The sequence below is a fragment of the Paroedura picta genome, chromosome 9 (assembly GCF_049243985.1).
Source record: "Paroedura picta isolate Pp20150507F chromosome 9, Ppicta_v3.0, whole genome shotgun sequence".
Classification (NCBI taxonomy): Eukaryota; Metazoa; Chordata; class Lepidosauria; order Squamata; family Gekkonidae; genus Paroedura; species Paroedura picta.
This window is the reverse complement of record NC_135377.1, coordinates 45016140-45035485: the sequence shown is the minus strand read 5'-3', so window position 1 is coordinate 45035485 and position 19346 is coordinate 45016140. Positions and strand designations below refer to the sequence as shown.

The 19346-nt window shown below is 43.3% G+C and overlaps 1 protein-coding gene across 1 annotated transcript in view; it reads left to right on the top strand.

Annotated features, from left to right (window-relative positions):
- Window positions 1-19346, top strand: part of LAMA3 (laminin subunit alpha 3) — a 125306-nt gene that overhangs the window by 64247 nt on the left and 41713 nt on the right. Inside the window, exons 33-40 of the mRNA XM_077352595.1 lie at window positions 2220-2364; window positions 5205-5345; window positions 5715-5876; window positions 6620-6721; window positions 7385-7468; window positions 10363-10593; window positions 17905-18018; window positions 18176-18285. Of these exons, the coding sequence (XP_077208710.1) occupies window positions 2220-2364; window positions 5205-5345; window positions 5715-5876; window positions 6620-6721; window positions 7385-7468; window positions 10363-10593; window positions 17905-18018; window positions 18176-18285 (1089 nt within the window). The remainder of the gene's footprint in view (window positions 1-2219; window positions 2365-5204; window positions 5346-5714; window positions 5877-6619; window positions 6722-7384; window positions 7469-10362; window positions 10594-17904; window positions 18019-18175; window positions 18286-19346) is intronic.

Sequence of the window (19346 nt, the reverse complement as noted above, 5' to 3'; positions counted from 1 at the left end):
GGCCGTGGACCGGGGGTTGAAGACCCCTGCCTTAGACAATACAAATAGAAGGTGGCATAATAATTTCCTTAACCCTCCTAAAACCCAGCCTTGCTGTTCCAGCCTTGGGGCCTATACAGATGACCCTAGGCGATGTTAACCCAGCGGTCTAGATCATTGAAAAAGTAGTGTGGGATCCACAGTTTAGTAACTTCAGTCACTGCCCTGGCTTCAGCCTAATGCCTGGTGGAAGAGCTCCGTATTATAGGCCCTGCGGAAACCAGAGAGCTCCGTCAGGGCCCTTAGCTTTTCTGGGAGCTCATTCCACCAGATTGGGCCTTTTTGGCCCTGGCCCTGGTCGAGGCCAGGTGAATGTCTCAAGGACCCAGGACAACCAGCAAATTCATACTAGCAGAGCAGAGAGCCCTGCGGGGGGCATAAGCAGATAAGTGGTCCCTCAGATAGGTAGGATCCAGGCCACATATAGCCTTAAAGGTCAAAACCAAAACCTTGAACTTGATCCGGAAGCAAACCGGTAACTAGTGCAGCTGCCGCAGCACTGGTTGGATATGGGCCCTCCAAGATGAGCCTTGCAGTTGCATTTTGTACCAGTTGCAATTTCTGGGTCAAAGACAATAGTTACAGAAGTCTCATCTGGAAGTGACCATTGCATGGATCACTGTGGCCAAGTGTTCTGAAGACAGGTAGACAACTATTAATATAGCAGTTATTCTTGGGACTATAACTGGAACAACTGGCACTTCTAAATCCATGTAACATCATGTTTGCCTTTGCGTAACAGCCAAGGAACACTGGCATGGCACATTTGTAATCTGATGCTTGTGCTTGTACCTCCTAAATAGTTATTTGTTGGCCCAGCCTGTCCCAAGGGCTTGTCTGTCATACAGCTCACCACAGTGAAGGTCTGGCACTTTTGCTGCACCTAATTACAACAGAACCTCCTACTGAGTCATACAATCAGTGAGCAATATTAAGTAAAGCATTCTCTGCCTCATCTCCCTATCAAGAAAATATAAATAATAGTGACTTGCTTTATAGACTGAACAGATTGTAAAGCACTTTAGCATACTAAAGAGAGTTGCAATATTAATAAGACGTAACATCAAGGTAAATAGAACATTAAATGCTTTTTCTCTGTCTAGCAGCTCTCATTTCATTTGACAGGAGCTTAGCAAGAGGATCCGGGTTATAATGCTTGTTTTAATTACTTTGCAGATGGATAATTCACTACTGTTGGCTTTATTTTATTTATTTATTTGCATATTTACCTATTTATTTACTTACTTATTTACACAGCATCACATGGTGACTAAAGCATAAATAAAATACAACATAGATACATTAATGCCATTTTAAAGCTGTTAAATGTAAGTATACACAATCAATAAAACTAGGATTAATAACCCCCGTAATGATGAGCCAATCCAATACTTGTTAGGACAGTTATTGGTGAATAGTTAAAAGGGAAGTGTGTATGTAGCGGGTGACCTGTAGTTGTTTATTTATGTCTACACTGACCTCAACCAAAGGCCTGGTAGAAGAGCTCTGTTGTCCAGACCTTGCGGAACTGCTGGAGTTCAGACACAGCCCTGATCTCACTTGGGAGCTCAACCCACCAGGCTGGTTGCGGCTGGTCGCACTTCTTTGAAGCCAGGGATCACAAGCCTGTTGTCGTTGGCTGAGCGTAATGCACTTCAAAGGGTGTATTCAGATAGGTGGTCCTTAAGATAGGTAAGGACTGCAGTTCAGTTTTTGTATTCTATTTTGCCTATCTTAATTGCCTATTAAATTGCCTCAGAAATGAGTGAGGGAAGTAAAATCTTTCTTGCATTGTGTTTTCATTTAAAATCCCAAATCAATAGTGAGGAAGAAAATCTCCATTAAAATTGCTAGTCTGACATTCAAAGGAATAACAGTATCTTTCCAGCTGCAAAATCCAGATGAACTGGTGGATTTTTGAAAATAGCATAGTAAAAAGCTACACTGAAAAGTGAAAGAGTCATCTAAAGCCTGAGGTCAAGTTAACCACATCTTATTTCATGGATTAAAAAAAAAACTTTTTAATGATGGGGTTAATTGCTCTTACAGTCCTCCTAAGTGTTGCATTTCTTCCCATTTTTCACATTATATAAGATCTCTACCATAACCTGGCTTTATCTCCTAACAGCAGTTCTAAAAATAAAATAAAATAATGATTGTGCTTTGTTTTGTTGCTGCAGATGTCGCCGAGGGATAACTGGTCGGCAGTGTGACCGATGTTCAGCTGGCTCCTATGGTTTCCCTAATTGTAAACCCTGCAACTGTGGCAGAGATGGAACAGAACCTGACATCTGCAATCCTCAGACAGGAGTTTGCCTCTGTAAGGTCAGGTGCTTTAGCATTCAAGTTACTGTGACTATTCGTATTAACAGTTTAGTCATTATTGTATAACTAGAAGTAAAGCCCTGTGCATTCAGTAATGCACTGTGCACTTGACAGGGGCTTGGGCTGGGGTGGGGCGGTGGAATTTGGAAGCCGCACAGCATCCCTCCTCAGCAGGAGAGGCGCTGCCCAGCTCCCTGGTCCCGCCACCACAGAGCACGGGGGACTTTCTCCTTGTGCTCCATGGGGGGCGGGGGATTCTGGGAACCACACAGCATCCCTCCCCAGTGAGACAGCTCCTGGCACCGCCACCATGGCTTTCTCCTTGCACTCTGTGGGGGCAGGGGACTTCTGCTGGCATGCCAAATGTTTGGAAGGCTCCTGTAGGGCAGGGCTCGCTCTGCATCCTTTCTAATGTTCAGTACATCATCGGAAGTATGAATTAGAAATTATGTATAAGATTAACATTGCCTTATTTTGTTAAGGATTAGAAATTAGAAATAATTGTAGGAATCAGTCTAAAATTTCTGCAAGCTGAAAGGTGATTTTTGCTCCCCCCCACCTCAGGTCTGTGTTAGCTACCCTGTCCCACAAGCTACTCTTGTGTGTCCCCACTCTCCCCGGAGCCACATTTCAGGGAGGTATTCTGGGTTGCAGCAGGATGGGAGGGGGGGTCAGGCTCTGCAGACAGAAATCTTTCCTTTTGCAGAAATTTGAGGTAGAATCCAAACTGTAGTTCGTTCTTCCTTGCTTGAGTTGTTGTAACTTGAAAATCAGAGGTAATTATAAAATGTAATTAGCATCAGTTTTGCAAAGAGGAGGCAAGGATTAGAAGAAAGTATATGGTAGCACCGCTGATTCTTGAGTGTATCTTTCTAGTCTTCCCCTGTTTCAGGGCACAGTATACTTTCACTGGCTTCAACAGAACCAGACTTCACTGTTACAAACCAAAGTATTTAGAGAGATCTATGAGATGAAAAGAGTTTTTTCAGGCAGATGTGGAATAAGGAGAACTGATACCATAAAATGGGATACTTAAAGGGCTAAATTGATTTTAATGTATTCTTCAGTCCTTAAGGGAGTTGTGCCAGGTCCCTTCTCCCTCGTTTCAAGGTCTGTGGGATGAGGATCATGGTATCCCTCAAGGAGTACCTTTCCCAGTTCCACCAACGAGCCTTCTGGTCTGAGGATTGTCCCTTCTCCCTGCTAACGGATGTCCCGGGGTGCTCACATAAACCTGGCTAGATACCACTCACAGAACTTTACCTGCTCAGCCAGCACCACAGTGGAACACTACTGCTCATTAGTACTAAATTTTAACAGTACTACTTTGGTTGTCATTTGCCCAAATTATTAATGCAGTCCAGTGTCCGTCTCACTTCTAAATTGTCTTGTTGGTACACTTGTCTCTGCTTGTTTTGAAACAAGGGATCAAGTGTTGGGTCTCTGCGTTCTGCATTATTTCCCTCAGTCAGCTTGTCCACCCCTGCCTTGTCATGTAAAATGCATTTCCTTTCCTTATGGTTATAATTATCAAAGCAGTAGCACAACCGACAATCAGAAATGGGCATTTGTGAGTTGCAATATCATTTTGTGTTCTGTTGCCATTGCAGTCACACTCACTCAGTAGGGTTCACTCACAATTAACCTTTAAATGCATGCTTCTGGCTAGATTGAGAATCTAAAGATAATTATGTGAATGCAGTGTAAATCAACCAGTAACTAACAGGCTTTCTAAACCAGGGTTTTGTGAAACCCTGGGGTTTCTTGGTGGCCCAGGAAGAGTTTCCCCAATGGGTGTGTGTTAATATTTTAATATATTTTAAAATATTTTAAAAATGTGTTAAACATTTATCGGGTGATATGACCATATATGGTCATGTCAACCTAGCCCCCCCCCCCAAGTAGGTTCAGCCCTCCCCAAATGAGCCTGGAGGGGGTGGTAAGGGGAGGGGCCCCAAGTGGGCGTGTACACAGCTATATTTCCCAACCATATTCTGCATGATGGCACCTTTTCTGAGGTTTCTTGAAGCTTGAAGCATGTTTCAGGGGTTTCTCAATGGTGAAAAGTTGAGAAAGACTGGTGTAACAGGCTGGCATCAAGGGTTAGCATGGCCAGTACGATTTGAAACATTTGACCATTTTTGCCTTGTAAGATTGCAGCAGTCTCAGGACTGACCTGACCTCCCATTTTCTTCTGTGAGAGGTGCTTATAAGCAGTGGAACACAATTTTCATGTGACAGCCTCATTCTGCTGTCTCTTGCTGGTTCCTCATTAACTAGAAGACAGGAGATTGTCCCCAAGGAGTCTGGGGCAATCTCCTCTTTGTTCTAGGAGAGGCACCTACCTAGATGTCAGGGGCAGCTGGGTCCAGCTAGACCAATTTCCTCAAGCAGGAAGGAAGACCTAAACCAAGCAACTCCATCTCAGTCAGGCCAGTGGTCTAGTTCAGCATGGCTTTGCAAGGAGAGAAGGTATTGTCATGTCCAATCCAGCACAGCAAACAGTAGGGCCACAGGCAAATCTAAGTAGGTTCAGCCCTGCCCCAGTCTCAGGCACACATCTATGCTGAGCTGGCCCTGGCTGAAATCCCTAGAGTGGCATCAGTGTCAGAAAAGATGAAGAAGGCACATAAAAGTTGGGCAGCTGGGAGTCCATAGATGTACATGTGCGCATGAAAGGGAGAGCTGCCAGAGGGCATCTTGCCAGGTGCTCCCAGAAACTGGACCTGGTCCTGCAATTGTCCACAAAACTGTCAGCAAGGCCTTAACAGAAAAAGAAACAATATGACTACAGGATCTTTATGGGGAAATGTTTAATGATTTCTTGAACTGACTTACAGGAGAATGTTGAAGGTACACAGTGTGACATGTGCCGTCCTGGGACATTTTACTTGGATGCCACTAATCCAAAAGGCTGCACCTCTTGCTTCTGTTTTGGAGTTACCACTAACTGTCACAGTACAAATAAACGTAAAATTAAGGTATGTTTACTTTCTGTTGTTGTTGTGTTTGTTGTTAGAGAATAATAACTAGTTTCCCAGTTCCATTGGACGATAGTTGCAGGAAAGCCTGGGGAAACTCACTTCATGAGGCTAAATTACACACCTGAGATTTTGGTGGGGGAAACTCATCCAATATATGCCCAATGCTGATCCCCATACGCAACATGTAGCCAGAGGTGATTGGTGGTGGCAGAGTCGTAGGGCCTGCTTACAAGAGCAGGAGATTCCTTGGCTGAAGAGAAAAAAGTCTCCATAACAAACCTAGTAGCCATATGAATGAATTCCTTCCCTGGGAAGAGATGTATTCATTTTCATAGCTTTTAAATAACTAATCTGTTTTTTCATTAGTTCGTTGATATGAGGAACTGGCACCTAGAACAAGTGGATGGATCGGACATCCCTACCACTTTCAATCCAAGCAGCAACAGTGTAGTTGCTGATGTTCAAGAGTTGTCTCCCTCTGTGCAGAATTTGTACTGGGTGGCACCGCCATCTTATTTGGGAGAGAAGGTAATTGTTCCAGGTTCATCATGCCTAACATCAATGCAAGACCTTTCAGATTACAGCGTGACGGGTCAAAGTTGTCGAACTTTTTATTGTGCACTCTTCTTTCTCCCTCTTCATGGGAGTGACTATTCTAGATTTCTGCCACCTGCTCTCTTCACACCATGGGTTGGCTTCAGCAGTCCATCAGCAGAAGCCACAGATCTTCCCTGCTTTGCTCTTTCCATGCGAATCCTTTTTGAGAGCAGGAAAACTTACTCCCTTTGATGCGGGATCCATGTGGACTAAGAGCCTTACAGGCCAGGAAGCTCTACTGATGGGGAAAAAAGGAAGAAATTTGACCCCCTTGCCCTTTCACTGTACCCCACCAAACCACATGGCTGTTACTCCTGGGGTCAGAAATGGGTACTGGGAGGAAGGAAAAATGGGGAAGAAAGGCCCACAATTCTTGTACAGTATTTGTGCTGGATCCAACCCTGTATCTTTTATGATGCCATTGCCACCTGTCAGGATTTTCGTATTCTTCCTCAACAACACGCTTCCTTTCAGCTCATGCCCTCTTGTTCCTATAAACAATCCATCTGGCAATGTATGATCTCTCCACTGCTGCACCTCTGTCAAAGCTTTACTGGTATTGCTTGTGAAGTCCTTGCAAGGACCAAAACCATTGAGATTGTCTGTTTGCTTTTTATTGCCTAGAAATGATGTCAAAGGTGAGTACTATAACCATTCCTAAATGTGTTTTTCAGCTTTCTTCATATGGTGGCTACCTGAGTTATCAGGTGAAAACCTTTGGCTTACCCAGTGAAGGTATGACTCTACTGGAAAGAAGGCCTGATGTGGTGCTAACGGTAAGAATAATCTTGGATGTAACTCAGGGAAGCCGGCTTCCTCCACTTCAGACTGAAGTCTTATGGGTTGGGTCCAGACAGCTTTTTCTTGCGCAGTTCTTTTTCTTCTCAGGTGGTCAGAGAGGAACTTTGCGTCTTTTTAAATGGTAGAAAATCAGGTTGGAGCTAGCCATATGCCTTTTTCAGATGATAGCTTCATAGTTCTATCAGACGAAGGATTCAAAGTTGGCTTTGATCTCCCACGGTCCGTCTCCCAGTCCCTGCTTAAAATTTTTGTTTAGAAGCTACTTCAACAGTCAAGTGAGCATGGACTGTTCTGTTTGGGGCCTTCGGTGTTTTTTGAGAGAGAGAGAAGGGGTGGGGGTGAAGTCTGCTCCTGATCTCTGCCCAGGTGGTCTCCCAGTCCTCATTGAGATGCCACAAACATATTGTGGTGGCCACAACAGAGACTTTAGTATGGTTTTTAAATTAAAAAAAAAATTACACACTATATAAAATATTTGAGAAGAGTTGTCATTTCCCAAAACTACCTGCTGAGGTTGACTATGCTGTGTTCCTCTTTACTAATGCTAGAATTTCAGCTGGCATATCTAGAATTAGCAGGGTGCTGATGCGCATTCTGTACTTAATTGCTATGTGTTGGAATCATAATATTTTGTACAGGGAAAGCGGCTGAAAATAATCTATGTGGATCCTAACAGTCCTTCGCCTGGCAAACAATATTATGGATCCGTTCAACTAGTTGAGGTAAGAGCTATGATCATTCACCGTCCTTCTGACAGCACTGTAGCCTGTCCACAAGCCTTGTGCTGACGCACACTACACTTTATGCTGCCTTAATGCTCCCTAACACTATGGGACCTTGCGTGGAGAGGAATTAGATGGCATTCATTTGATTGGGGCTTCCTCAAAGTATTGTGAGGATTTGGGGGGCAGAGAAGGAATGTCACAAGGAAAGATAGGACCCATTTGCATGATACCAGCCCTATGGGAAATCTCAGCTCTCTCCTGGCTTGTTGGTTTGTTGAGGAAGGGAGGGAGGGAGGGAATGTTACACGGTATAGTGATTAGTGTTGGACTAGGATCAGAAAGCCCCAGGCTCAAACTCCCACTCTGCCATGGAAGTTGACTAAATGACCTTGGGCCACTCATATCCTTTCAGCTTGACCTGCCTCACAGAGTGGTTATGAGAATATAATCAGGAGAGGAGGATGTCAGCCATTTTGGGTCCCCACTAGAGGATGTAAATAAAGTCTAAATGAGGCCAGAGAGGATTGTACTTTTTTAGTATAATTTAACTATTAAGCACCGAATCATAGATTTGGAATGGATCTCCAGGGTCATCTAGTCCAGCCCCATGCACAATGCAGGAACTCACAGCTACCCATCCATGGTGACCCCAATTTCATGGCCAAGTGATCCCTTCAACAAAAATCTCAAGAATCCAGCCTGTCCTGGAGGAAATTCACCTACTATCCCACAGCAGCAATTAGCAATTCCCTGGGTACGCAAGGATCTTTGAGTGGTGTTTGGAGTTCTGTTGCAGAACTCATGATTATGCTGCCTCCTTTAGGGATCTTTCTTACTTCTAGTATGCTTTGCTTGTAGATAAATAGATAATACAAAGACAAGTCTGTGATTCTCTCATTCCAATAACTCTTGCAGCGATGCCCCTTGATTTCTCACCACTAGAGGGTAGTGAGGAGCATAGAACAATGCCACTGAAAAATGAAACTGTAGCATCAAGATAGATTCAAGTGGGTAGCCCTGTTGGTCTGAAGAAGCACAACAAAAATTTGAGTCCAGTAGCACCTTTAAGACCAATAAAGATTTATTCAAGGTGTGAGCTTTTGTTGTCTGAGGAAGCGTGCTTGCACTCAAAACCTCACGCCTTGAATAAATCTTTATTGGTCTTAAAGGTGCTACTGGACTCAAATTTTGATGGAGACATGCAAGTGTGCTAAAGTAAGTCTGCCAACAAGGGATGGGTCCTTCTTCTAGCTCCTTAGCCATAGTTGACTGACACCTCTCAAATGGCAGCATCAGCATAAGTCAGTGGAATTGGGCAGGTCATAGTTGCTGTGCATGAGCCTCTTGTGGCGCAGAGTGATAAGGCAGCAGAAATGCTATCTGAAGCTGTCTGCCCATGAGGCTGGGAGTTCAATCCCAGCAGCCGGCTCAAGGTTGACTCAGCCTTCCATCCTTCCGAGGTAAAATGAGTACCCAGCTTGCTGGGGGGTAAACGCTAATGACTGGGGAAGGCACTGGCAAACCACCCCGTATTGAGTCTGCCATGAAAACACTGGAGGGCATCACCCCAAGGGTCAGACATGACCTGGTGCTTGCACAGGGGATACCTTTACCTTTACCTTTTAGTTGCTGTGCATACTCATGAGCCCTGTGCCTATGGGAGATAGAAGTATACCCTATAGTTATGCCATAGCCCTTCAATTAATAATATATTTTCATGCCATAAAGCTTGGAGGGATGTGGAACCTTCTTTTTTTAATACACTGTCTCTATTCACATCTCAAACCCTTTGTGTGCTCCTTACTTTCCCTTTGAAAATGCCCAAAGTTGCAGCGAATTGTGATTCCAAGAAAGTGCTTTGAAACGTGTCCTTTTTGAAATATTATCTCATAAGATAAGAGCCTTATGCATATTCCAATTAAAGTGTTCAGGGAAGTGGCTGCTACCCCCCCCCCCCCAGTTGCTTCTTTTCTGAGTGGCTACTCTGTGAAAATTAGCTTTTTTGTTCAGATAACGACTTGTGGCGCCTGATGGAATGGAAATGCATCAGGCTGGCTGGAGTAAAAAAGTATTTCCTCATAATTAGGGAGACAATTTATTAGCAGCCTCTGATATATAGGTAAGGACCGGTCTCAGGCAAAAGAGAGAAGAACATTCTTCTGGTCTGTCTCACCAGGTCCAGCATCCCTATAAGGTACAAAGTGGTTGGGGTGGTAGAGTAGTTATTAAAGGTAAAGGTATCCCCTGTGCAAGCACTGGGTCATGTCTGACCCTTGGGGTGACGCCCTCTAGCGTTTTCATGGCAGACTCGATACGGGGTGGTTTGCCAGTGCCTTCCCCAGTCATTACCGTTTACCCCCCCAGCAAGCTGGGTACTCATTTTACCGTCCTTGGGAGGATGGAAGGCTGAGTCAACCTTGAGCTGGCTGCTGGGACTGAACTCCCAGCCTCATGGGCGGACAGCTTCAGACAGCATGAGCCTCATTTCTGCTGCTTACCACTCTGCGCCACAAGAGGCTCTTAGCAGTTATTATTTATTGGCTTATCCTTTTATTGATGCTTCTACTTTATACTGTAATTATAAGAAAAGATGGCTATTGCTTAGCACATACCTCCTTCCACAATATCTTTTTAGAAGAATCCTGAATGAAAACCTTTGCTTCTACAGTGACACTTACATTTCTCCCTTCCTCCATTTTATTATAACAAACCCCCTGTGAATAAATTGTGCTGAAAAAGAATGTCAGCCCCCTGACCTTGCCTTCTTTTGAGTCTCTTGATATTGCACAGAGGTGGTTTCTTTCTTAATACACATGCCTAGAGAGAGAGTGTGTGTGCGGAATATGAAGTTTAACCTCGAGCCAAACGTTCATTGTATTTTCATTGTCCAGGGAAACTTCAGACATGCAGTCTCCCATGAGCTGGTATCGCGAGAAGAGCTGATGACAGTCCTGTCTAGACTGGATGGATTACACATCAGAGGGCTGCATTTCACAGAATCTCAGCGGTTAACTTTGGGTGAGGTCGGACTGGAAGAAGCCAGAGCGACAGGAACTGGCAACATTGCCTATAATGTAGAGACCTGTTCCTGCCCTCCTCCATATGTTGGTGATTCATGTCAGGTAGGTGATTTTCTTTGTCTGTGTCATTCATCAGACATTACTCATAAGGGCCATTATTGATTTAGCTATAGCAATGGGACCGATGGTTCACAGGGATTGGCTTCCACATGCAGAAAAGATCCATTCATGATAACTTAGGTCAGCTTCATACATCTTGCATAGTGGCCCTTACTTGTTGGACTTGTTCAAGAACAGAAGTTGGTGCTCAACCTTTTGAGCTTGGAAACTGGCCATTGACTCTTAGCATCCCTGCATGCTTGCTTCAGTGATGAGGCCCACTGAGATGCAGAATCATATTATTAGTTTGAGTCTAAGAACATTATCGTGGTTACGTTTACCTGGCACAAAGGTAGATAATATTGCCTGGTAAATACTATTCCATTAAGCCTCCACTGAAGAGAGATTTTTTCTTCAGGCGACTGGCGATCCTGATGATGGCTGATGGCTGTAGATAACATTTCACATTCATTTTCATAGAATCATAGAGTTGGAAGGGGCCATACAGGCCATCTAGTCCAACCCCCTGCTCAACGCAGGATTAGCCCTAGTACCTGTACATGGATTCTGCCAGAAGAACATAAATCCTGGAGGTCCTTTCCAACTCTGTGATCCTATGAAAAGCAGTGCTTGAAATATTTGCACAGCACAGTTTGGCCTAAGTGCTGCTGGACCAAGAATCTTTACTCTTCCGTATGGCTTCCCTAGATTCCGCTCCTCTTGTCTAGTAAAATTCTCCTTTCCACTCAGAAAGGTGCTTCAGAGAGCCAAACATCCTTGGCTTGCTTGCTTTATTTATTTATTTCTGTTGGACTGTTACCTTCAGAGTGACCAGCAGTAAAGGAGGACTTACAATAACTGCACAGCAGAGGGAATTTTTGTAAATGTAGTTTGTCACACAGGAGTGAGAAAAGTCACATCCACTGAACTTCCTCCTCCTTCATAATCATTAAAGGCCTTCTTCCTCTAGTACTTGTCTGTTTTTCCATGTAAAGTTATTTAGGATTACTATGTATGCCTGTCAGCTTTCTTCTCAAGCGGCATTAAAATATTCCTTGTTGAACGTCAGTTTGAGAGTACTTCCCACGTTTCTTATAAAATGACATTTGCAGTCTGCTGTATGTTGAATCCAGTTGGTCAGCATGCTGAATATACGTGTAAAAACTTCCCAGGTCTGTTCCCACTCACTACCAACATGTCTCTTTTGTGCCGTTTTTTCACTCTCTCCCCCCCCCCCCGGCTTATAAAAATCTGTAGCCCAAAGGAAGCCATTCAAGTGCTCACGCCAGCAGCTCCCACACCTGGCATGTTTCTACAGAATTACTCAGCCAGTGATTTACAGTTTTAATCATCTAGTACTGTCTGACTGCGTTAGGCAAGGAAAAGGGGATGCCTGCCACACCTTAATTCAGGTGTACGTTCATTTGCAGGAATTACAGAATGGTTCATTAACCTCAGGAACTGTTAGGTGTTGCACAATCTGACTCAGGCATAGAGTTTAAAGGAGGGGCATATCACCTACAGGCTCGCTTATCTGAGTCAGAAGCCAAACAGTAAAGAGGTGGTACAAGAAAAGGACTGTGCAGGATTGCCTCTGAGCAGCACAGCCTAAAGCTAGGCAAGATGACGGCCAGAACAGGGAGGCCAAATATTATAGGATGGCTAGTTTTGTGCTCAGGCCTAGGGCATTGCATGGGATATGCTATGCAACAGCGTGCAGTGTTTCCTTATCTTCAGGGCCGAGGGCAGCAGCAACAAAATGACTGGCATTTTAAACCAAGACAGGTAATGTGTGTTCTCTCTCTTTGTCTTCTTCCTTGCCTTTAAAAAATGCAAAAAAAGAAAGAAAGCAAAAAAGCAGGGTTTGGGGCCAAAACAACCCAAAAGCAAATCTCTATCTATTGAGCTACATTATCCTCTCAGCAAACAGGAATTCTTCTAAAATTTAGGGCTTCCGGGCCAAGCTTATTTGTTCTTTCTGTTGCACTGAACTTTGGGATGAAAGAATGGCAATGCATAAACAGATAGATTTTGACTAATTTGCTGTGCATGTAGCAAAACAGATATGGAGGACTTAGCTGAGTTCTGGCATGCCCATGTGGCATCCAAAGTAAAATCATTAACTTTACAGGACATCTTATCGTCCTGCAAGACATCAATGGGAAATGCGGTTTGGCTATCCAGGAAATTGTCTTTAATCCTAGAAGCAACTCCTTATTTTTTTGTTTGATAGTTTCACTAGCTGGTCAGAAGAAAATGCAGTTAGCTTTGAACTGTTTTATTCCTTTTCGTGGATAGTGGATAAGTTTCCTTTAATAGCCTGTTGGACTGGGTCATCAGTAGTTTTTATTCCTGCAGCTATTTTAGAAATAATCCAAACCTTAAATTCCTGCAGGTGGACACCCAAGGATAACAGCCCTTTTTGAATGGAGTCCTTAGTTGTAAAATTCCTGTTACTGCCATCCATGTATCAGTTTTAATTTGCAAAATGCTTTATAGCTTTTACAGTTCTTGCGTTTAAGACACTCTGCAATAGGCTGATGTAGTTCACATTTTGCAGATTAGGAGTTTAGCTTGATACAGATATTGGGCGGTGGGTACACAGTGCATTCATAGCAACAAGAGGGCTTCTGGATCCACACAGGGACACAGCTGACTAGTTTAGCATCATGAACCCCATATCTTCTTTGCTTTCACTAATCTCAGGTACACAATCCTTCGTTAATCAAATATAGCACAGAAAGCTAGCACCTGGTTTTCACATGTTCATACAAAGTCATGAACTGCTCCTGGTAATTGGCAGAATCATATGGCACCAGTTGCATTTGCTTCACTAAAGGCTACAAATGTACTACTGAGTGTCTTAAATCTAAAATGCATCTTGTAGTTTTCATAGTTAAATAGTAATCTGATCTTGCAGAAATTCATTCATATGAATGGATGTGTCACTCAAGAATGTAATAGATCTGCAAGTAAGAATTTGCATCTACCTCCCAAACTGCTTATCTCAGCTGCAGCATCTAAATGCTTATGCGTAAAGTAAATGTATCTTAAATCTTTTAAGAGAATAGCGGCTGAAAAGAGACAGAGGGACTTATCAGGAAGAAACATTTAGGTTGTACCAAATTGGGCTTTTTGATGCTGCAGAAGAAGAATGTGGGACAACCATGGGCCCGTTCTGAATATGATACTCACATAATTCAGGAAGGACCCCCTCCCCCCCGTATATGTCATTAAGTTAATGTCTACTATCTAAAGTCTGATGAGTCAGGCATGTAAGTCTAGAGTAGAAACCTACAATCAGTGTATCTGATTCTAAATCCTTAGGCTAATCAGGACTAGTAAAATCTACTAAATGGGGCCAGGCATGCAGAGGGAGGATTCCACATATCTGGAATAGGCAACAGAATCAGTCTTCTTTCCTTCAATGCCCAAATTGGGGTAGTCTCTCCCCCCCCCAAAAAAAAATAAACCTGGTTCCTAAAATCTGCATGTGCATCTCAGACAAACTGTGGACCACTAAGATCTCAAAGATTACAGAAAGCGGGGGAGCCCCAACCCACCCAATTTCCCACTTGCAGTCCTGCTCAGTCAGAGGTGGAGGAGACAGGTGGCGGCCAGATTCTGGAGGGAGAGCTTGCCACAGGAGAGGCTAGGAGGCCAGGCAGCTGCTAGGGTGCGAAAGCACAGGCCCAGCCCTCCCTAGGTTGGCCTATGAGTGGCCTGGAACTAGGGTGAGGAGAGGGGGATGAGGGGAGGGGGCTACCAAAAGAATACATTCTGTGCTTGAACTCTTGTAAAACTTGTAGTGCTAGTTTGAATTATTAACCAGTTAGAATTCAGGGCTTAGAACTCACATTGTGGTAATAGGAGTCACAACACAGCACAAAGTGTTCAGCCAAGGATCGGATTTCAGTTTGGATATCTGATCCTTAACTGAGGGCACTGTATTCTGTATTCTGTGAACCAGCCCTGTGGCATAATGTAAGTCATACGTTTTCATGTCCATCTGTGGCACTAACAGTCTCACAAGATGACCTTGCAAGACACTGAATTCTGATTTTTTTTTAACCAGCTAGTTGCTGAGTTCTCTTTACAACATTTGTAGTAGGAGGAGAGTGGTGAGGAAGAATGAGACTGAAGGGTATTTTGGGATAAGATAAAAGGATCAGCTGAGGGAGACCCACTGCAGTTCTGAAATGATAAAGTAAAAAAGCAAATACTTATGGTCCACTTCAGTTATTCTGGGGGAAAAGAATTGGGGTCCAAAGGCCTGAAATTTCTAACTTTTTCTTTTGAATCTTTCAAGGCAGAGATTTCCATGAACATGGCCTTGAAAGCCGCTGCCTAAGAGAGATAAAAATGTTCTTGTTTATAGTTGGAGCATGGGCTGAATAGTTTCTGACCCCATAGGTTGTGAAAGGGTGTGGTTTAGGTTCTTGCAGCTTTCTCAGCTGTTACATCCACACAGTTGTCTGATTTTGCCACCTTGGACCAGATCAACATTTTCACCAGCAATATTTCTTTAGCTTCTGTTATTATTTTTCAGCACAACACAATCCTTTTTCCTGATCATAAAAAGAGCAGTTCCCTTTTCCAAATGCTTCTAGCTGATGAACATTCTTTTCATGCTTTACTTGTGTTGAGGACAAGTCTGTACGTACAGATTGTGCTGCATATTAAAGAATGCCGCACGTTGTCTAAACTTGGCTTCCTATACCTTCAGGTCAGGAAATCAGGATGAATTCACATAGCAGCGATGTCATTCCACAAGTACTTCTGGAAATTGTCATTTAGTACAGATGTTAGGACATGCTAATTAACAAATCTGCACCTGGATTTAAAAACATCAGATCAGAGCCTTAACAGTCCAAAGGGGACTATTCTTCAGAGTCTTACTGTCAAAACAGACACAAATTACCTTGCATTATTCATAGCCTCAGAATTCTTCTAGAGTTCAGATTGAGGGGGGGTGTCAAGAAAAAAAATTATTATAATTCTAGATCTGAGTTGGTATCATAGCTGCATATTTTGAATTTGGTCATTACTGGTTTGGTATTCAAATTCATGTGGTTCCAGAGTTTGAGACCATTATTTTCAATGCAGAATGTATTTGAGGGTCTGGGACAGCTATTTAGAAAGGTAATGCCATCACATTTGTACACAACACAGTCATTTCTATAATCTAAAGACACTCCCCCCCCCCAAGTTTCAAGTGAATTGGACCAAGAGGGTCAATTTTACAGATCCCAAAAGTAGATACTTTTCAGTGCAGACTTAGTTTTCTCCACTGATTCCTAAAATGGCAGTAGCAGGAGAGCTTTTGCAGGATATGACATTTAAAATAAAAATCTGCATTTCCCTTCCCCTACAATGATTGAGTTTGTCATCATTCCTTACGGTGGCCTGTTTTTGTCCTCCCCCCCCCCCCCATAAAGTGCCTTCCTTTGCAGGCCCCCATCCCTTTCTGTTGGTCTGGGAATGTACCAACATGAATGATGATGATGGTGCTAACATTCAGTCGAGTCCAACTCTTAGTGATTCTATGGCTCAACTGTCACCATGATTTTTGATCTTGCACCGCTTCTTTTAGTTGTGTGACGTTTTGGCTGGTGTCCATTTTGATTGTATCTAACCACTGTGCTCTTTGCCAGCCTGGTTACCTTTTTCCACTGTCCAGTCCTAGCATAATACCTTTTCCATTGAGTTGGGTTGCATGATATGGCCAAAGTAAGTGAGCTAGAGTTTCGTGATTTTGCCTACCAGTGATATATCAGGCTTTATAAGCTGTAGCATTTCCTTGTTTGTGACTTTTGCTGTCCTTGGAACCTACAGAAGCCTCCTCCAACACCAAACATATTGATTCTTCTCTTGTCCAATTTTTTCACTTTCCAACTTTCATAGCCATAAGTGGCTATTGGAAATGTTATAGATCAAACTAATTTGGTAATCAGGCTTATGTCCTTGCTCTTCCATGTTCAGTTCAAGCACGTCATTGCTGAGCAACTCAGAGCAATTTGATGTTTAATTTCCATACTGCAATCACCACTCTCATCAAACATGAATTATAAGAATGCCTATTGGGAACAATGAGAGAAGCCGCCACCTGAAGGTCCATAGGATGTAATGGGATTTGGGAATGCCAATTGACTGGGCATAGGCTCCATTGAAATAAGTTATAATACACAAAAGTTGCAAATAAAATGCAGAATGGTTTATGAGAAATATTCCCTGGGCCTGGCATGATAGTCCTGGACTCAGATAAAATACTCTGGCATTGGATGACAGTACCCAGAGTGGAATGATGGCTTCTGGGTCTGAAGTCAGTGCTCTAGGGGCTACATGGTCCTAGGGGCTGTGATTCCAATCTAGGTGCAGAACTGATTATCTGGACCCAGGGATTGTCATTCCACTCGGGTGGTGGGGCAGACTGTCATTCCACTAGCATAACACTTATTCAACCCCCAGAGATTCTCAGTCTACTTTGGGGAATCTCATTCCAGGCCCAGAACAGGTGTCTCATCTAAATCCTTTCTACATCTTCATAGGAAAGTTTGAGTGCTATAATGTATTCCATTGGAGCCCATGCAAATCAGTCCCTCGGTACCATTGTATCCAATGAGCCCTCAGGCCATTCCCATTGTTCCCAATAGGCATTCTTGTCATTCATTTTAGTATCTCACCTCCTCCTCAGAACTGCCTCCCTATCTTTTTCTAATCATTGCTGTGAGGGACTTTCAGGGAGTCTGGAATGGTTGTTTTTCAATCAAATTCTACAGGCCCTTGAACAAGCTGCGCCCAGCTCTCTGTTTTCACAGCCATAGTATTTTCAAAGAACAAAAGGGCTTCTTCCCTCACAAAGACACCACTGAGAGAAAATAGCAGCTCTGGGCTGGGAGTTCTTGGTGCTTCTTTCTTGCAAGGCTCTGATGGAAGGGAGACATGCCCAGGAAATCAGTGGCATCAAAGAAAAAGACAATCTTGTGCTGCTTTGCTGGTAAACAAACAAAGGATTGTTTATGGGAAGGGGATCCATTATGCCAACACCCCAGAATGTTCCAGGAAATCAGTGTACCAACCTGAACCAGTTATTTATGTCTATATCTTCTGCTTGGCAGTCTTGTGCTGACTTTTGGATTGATTGCGATGGGTAGATTTTGTAGTGCAACTACTTTTCAAATGCTTAGGGAGGTACGGAGAAGCAGCTATCTGTTTCCCTAGGTGAACGCTCAGCAGATTTTCTAACTTCGGTGAAGTTCTCCAGAGTTATCAGAAAACACCTCTTTAACTTTTTGTTCCCTTTCATATGGTTAGGAGTGCAGCCCTGGCTTCTATCACGAGAGCAAAGGTGTGTTTGCCGGACGGTGTGTTCCTTGCAATTGTAATGGAAATGCAAACACATGTCAGGATAGCTCTGGAATTTGTATTGTAAGTAAAAATGACATTCTTTGCTGAAATGTGTGGCTGTTCTTAATTTGTTAATTTGTTAAAATTGCTGACATAACTCCTAATAACGATAAATCTGAGTAACCGAGTTGCTGTTAATTTTCTGGTTTATACATATATCTGTATATTTTTTTTAAAGAACTGCCAACGTAATACTGCGGGGGAGAAATGTGAGCGTTGTAAAGAAGGTTACTTTGGAGATGCCAGTCAAGGAACGTGCAGGGAATGTCAGTGCCCTTATTCAAGCAGGTACTGTGGGTTTGGGTGGGACATACTGCTTGGCTCAGAATTTTCAAACCGTTGTTTTGAAGAAAAGAGCAATGTTAACTAAGTGTTGTTCCTATTTTAGTGCTTAGTTTGCTTGTTTTAAAAGAGCGTAAGATCCAAACTTTGATGTCCCAAGCATTTTTTTTTCATTATTGTTACTTTAATTTTGATTCTACTGCGGTTTCACAAGACACACCTGTTTGTCTAAGCCACTGCAAATGTACATAACACACTTTGGAATAGGATGGGGAGCTTCCTTCCTTTAAAATGTCTATAAAGGATGATAAGGATAATGATGGTTGCTATCTTTGGCTTGAATTATGTGATCTAGAGCTGATCTATGAGAAAAAGGTAACAATCAGCTGTTCATCTGCATATGTCATTAATTAGAAAACAGTCATTGAGGTTTATGTTTTATTTGGGAGAAGAATTATTATTCAAGAAACTGAGGCTATCCACAGCCATTCATTTTAACAATTTATCTTTTGAGGTGCTATGTATTTAAATATAGTGTCTCAGATTCACCGTTTGCTGTATCTTGGGAGCAACTTGACAGCACGTCACACACACACAATCTTTTAATTTAATCCTGAGCATAAGGAACGGGGTAGAATCAAGAAAGACTACAGATGTTTGATATTCTCAAAGCAGCACAGTTTGCCCAACAATGTATAGATGAAATGTAAGCAGCAAACTTGTTTGTTGTGAAAGAAGAAATGGCTGCATTATGCTTGTGAGCGCAGTGTGACCTAGGACAGTGGTCCCCAACCTTTTTATCACCGGGGACCGGTCAACACTTGACAATTTTACTGGGGTAGTCTTTTGCCGAGGAATATTGCCGCCGCCTGAGCCCCTGCTCCATTTGCTTTCCCACACTGCCACACCGAGGGGGAGCCCCAGCCATGGCGGCTGCTGGAGAGCACCAAAGATGAGCCGGCGGCAGAGTGGCAGGACAGCCCCCAAGGCAGCAGAGGATGAGGAGGAGCCGTGGCCCAGTACCAACTGAATAACGGACCGATACCGGTCCCAGGACTGGGGGTTAG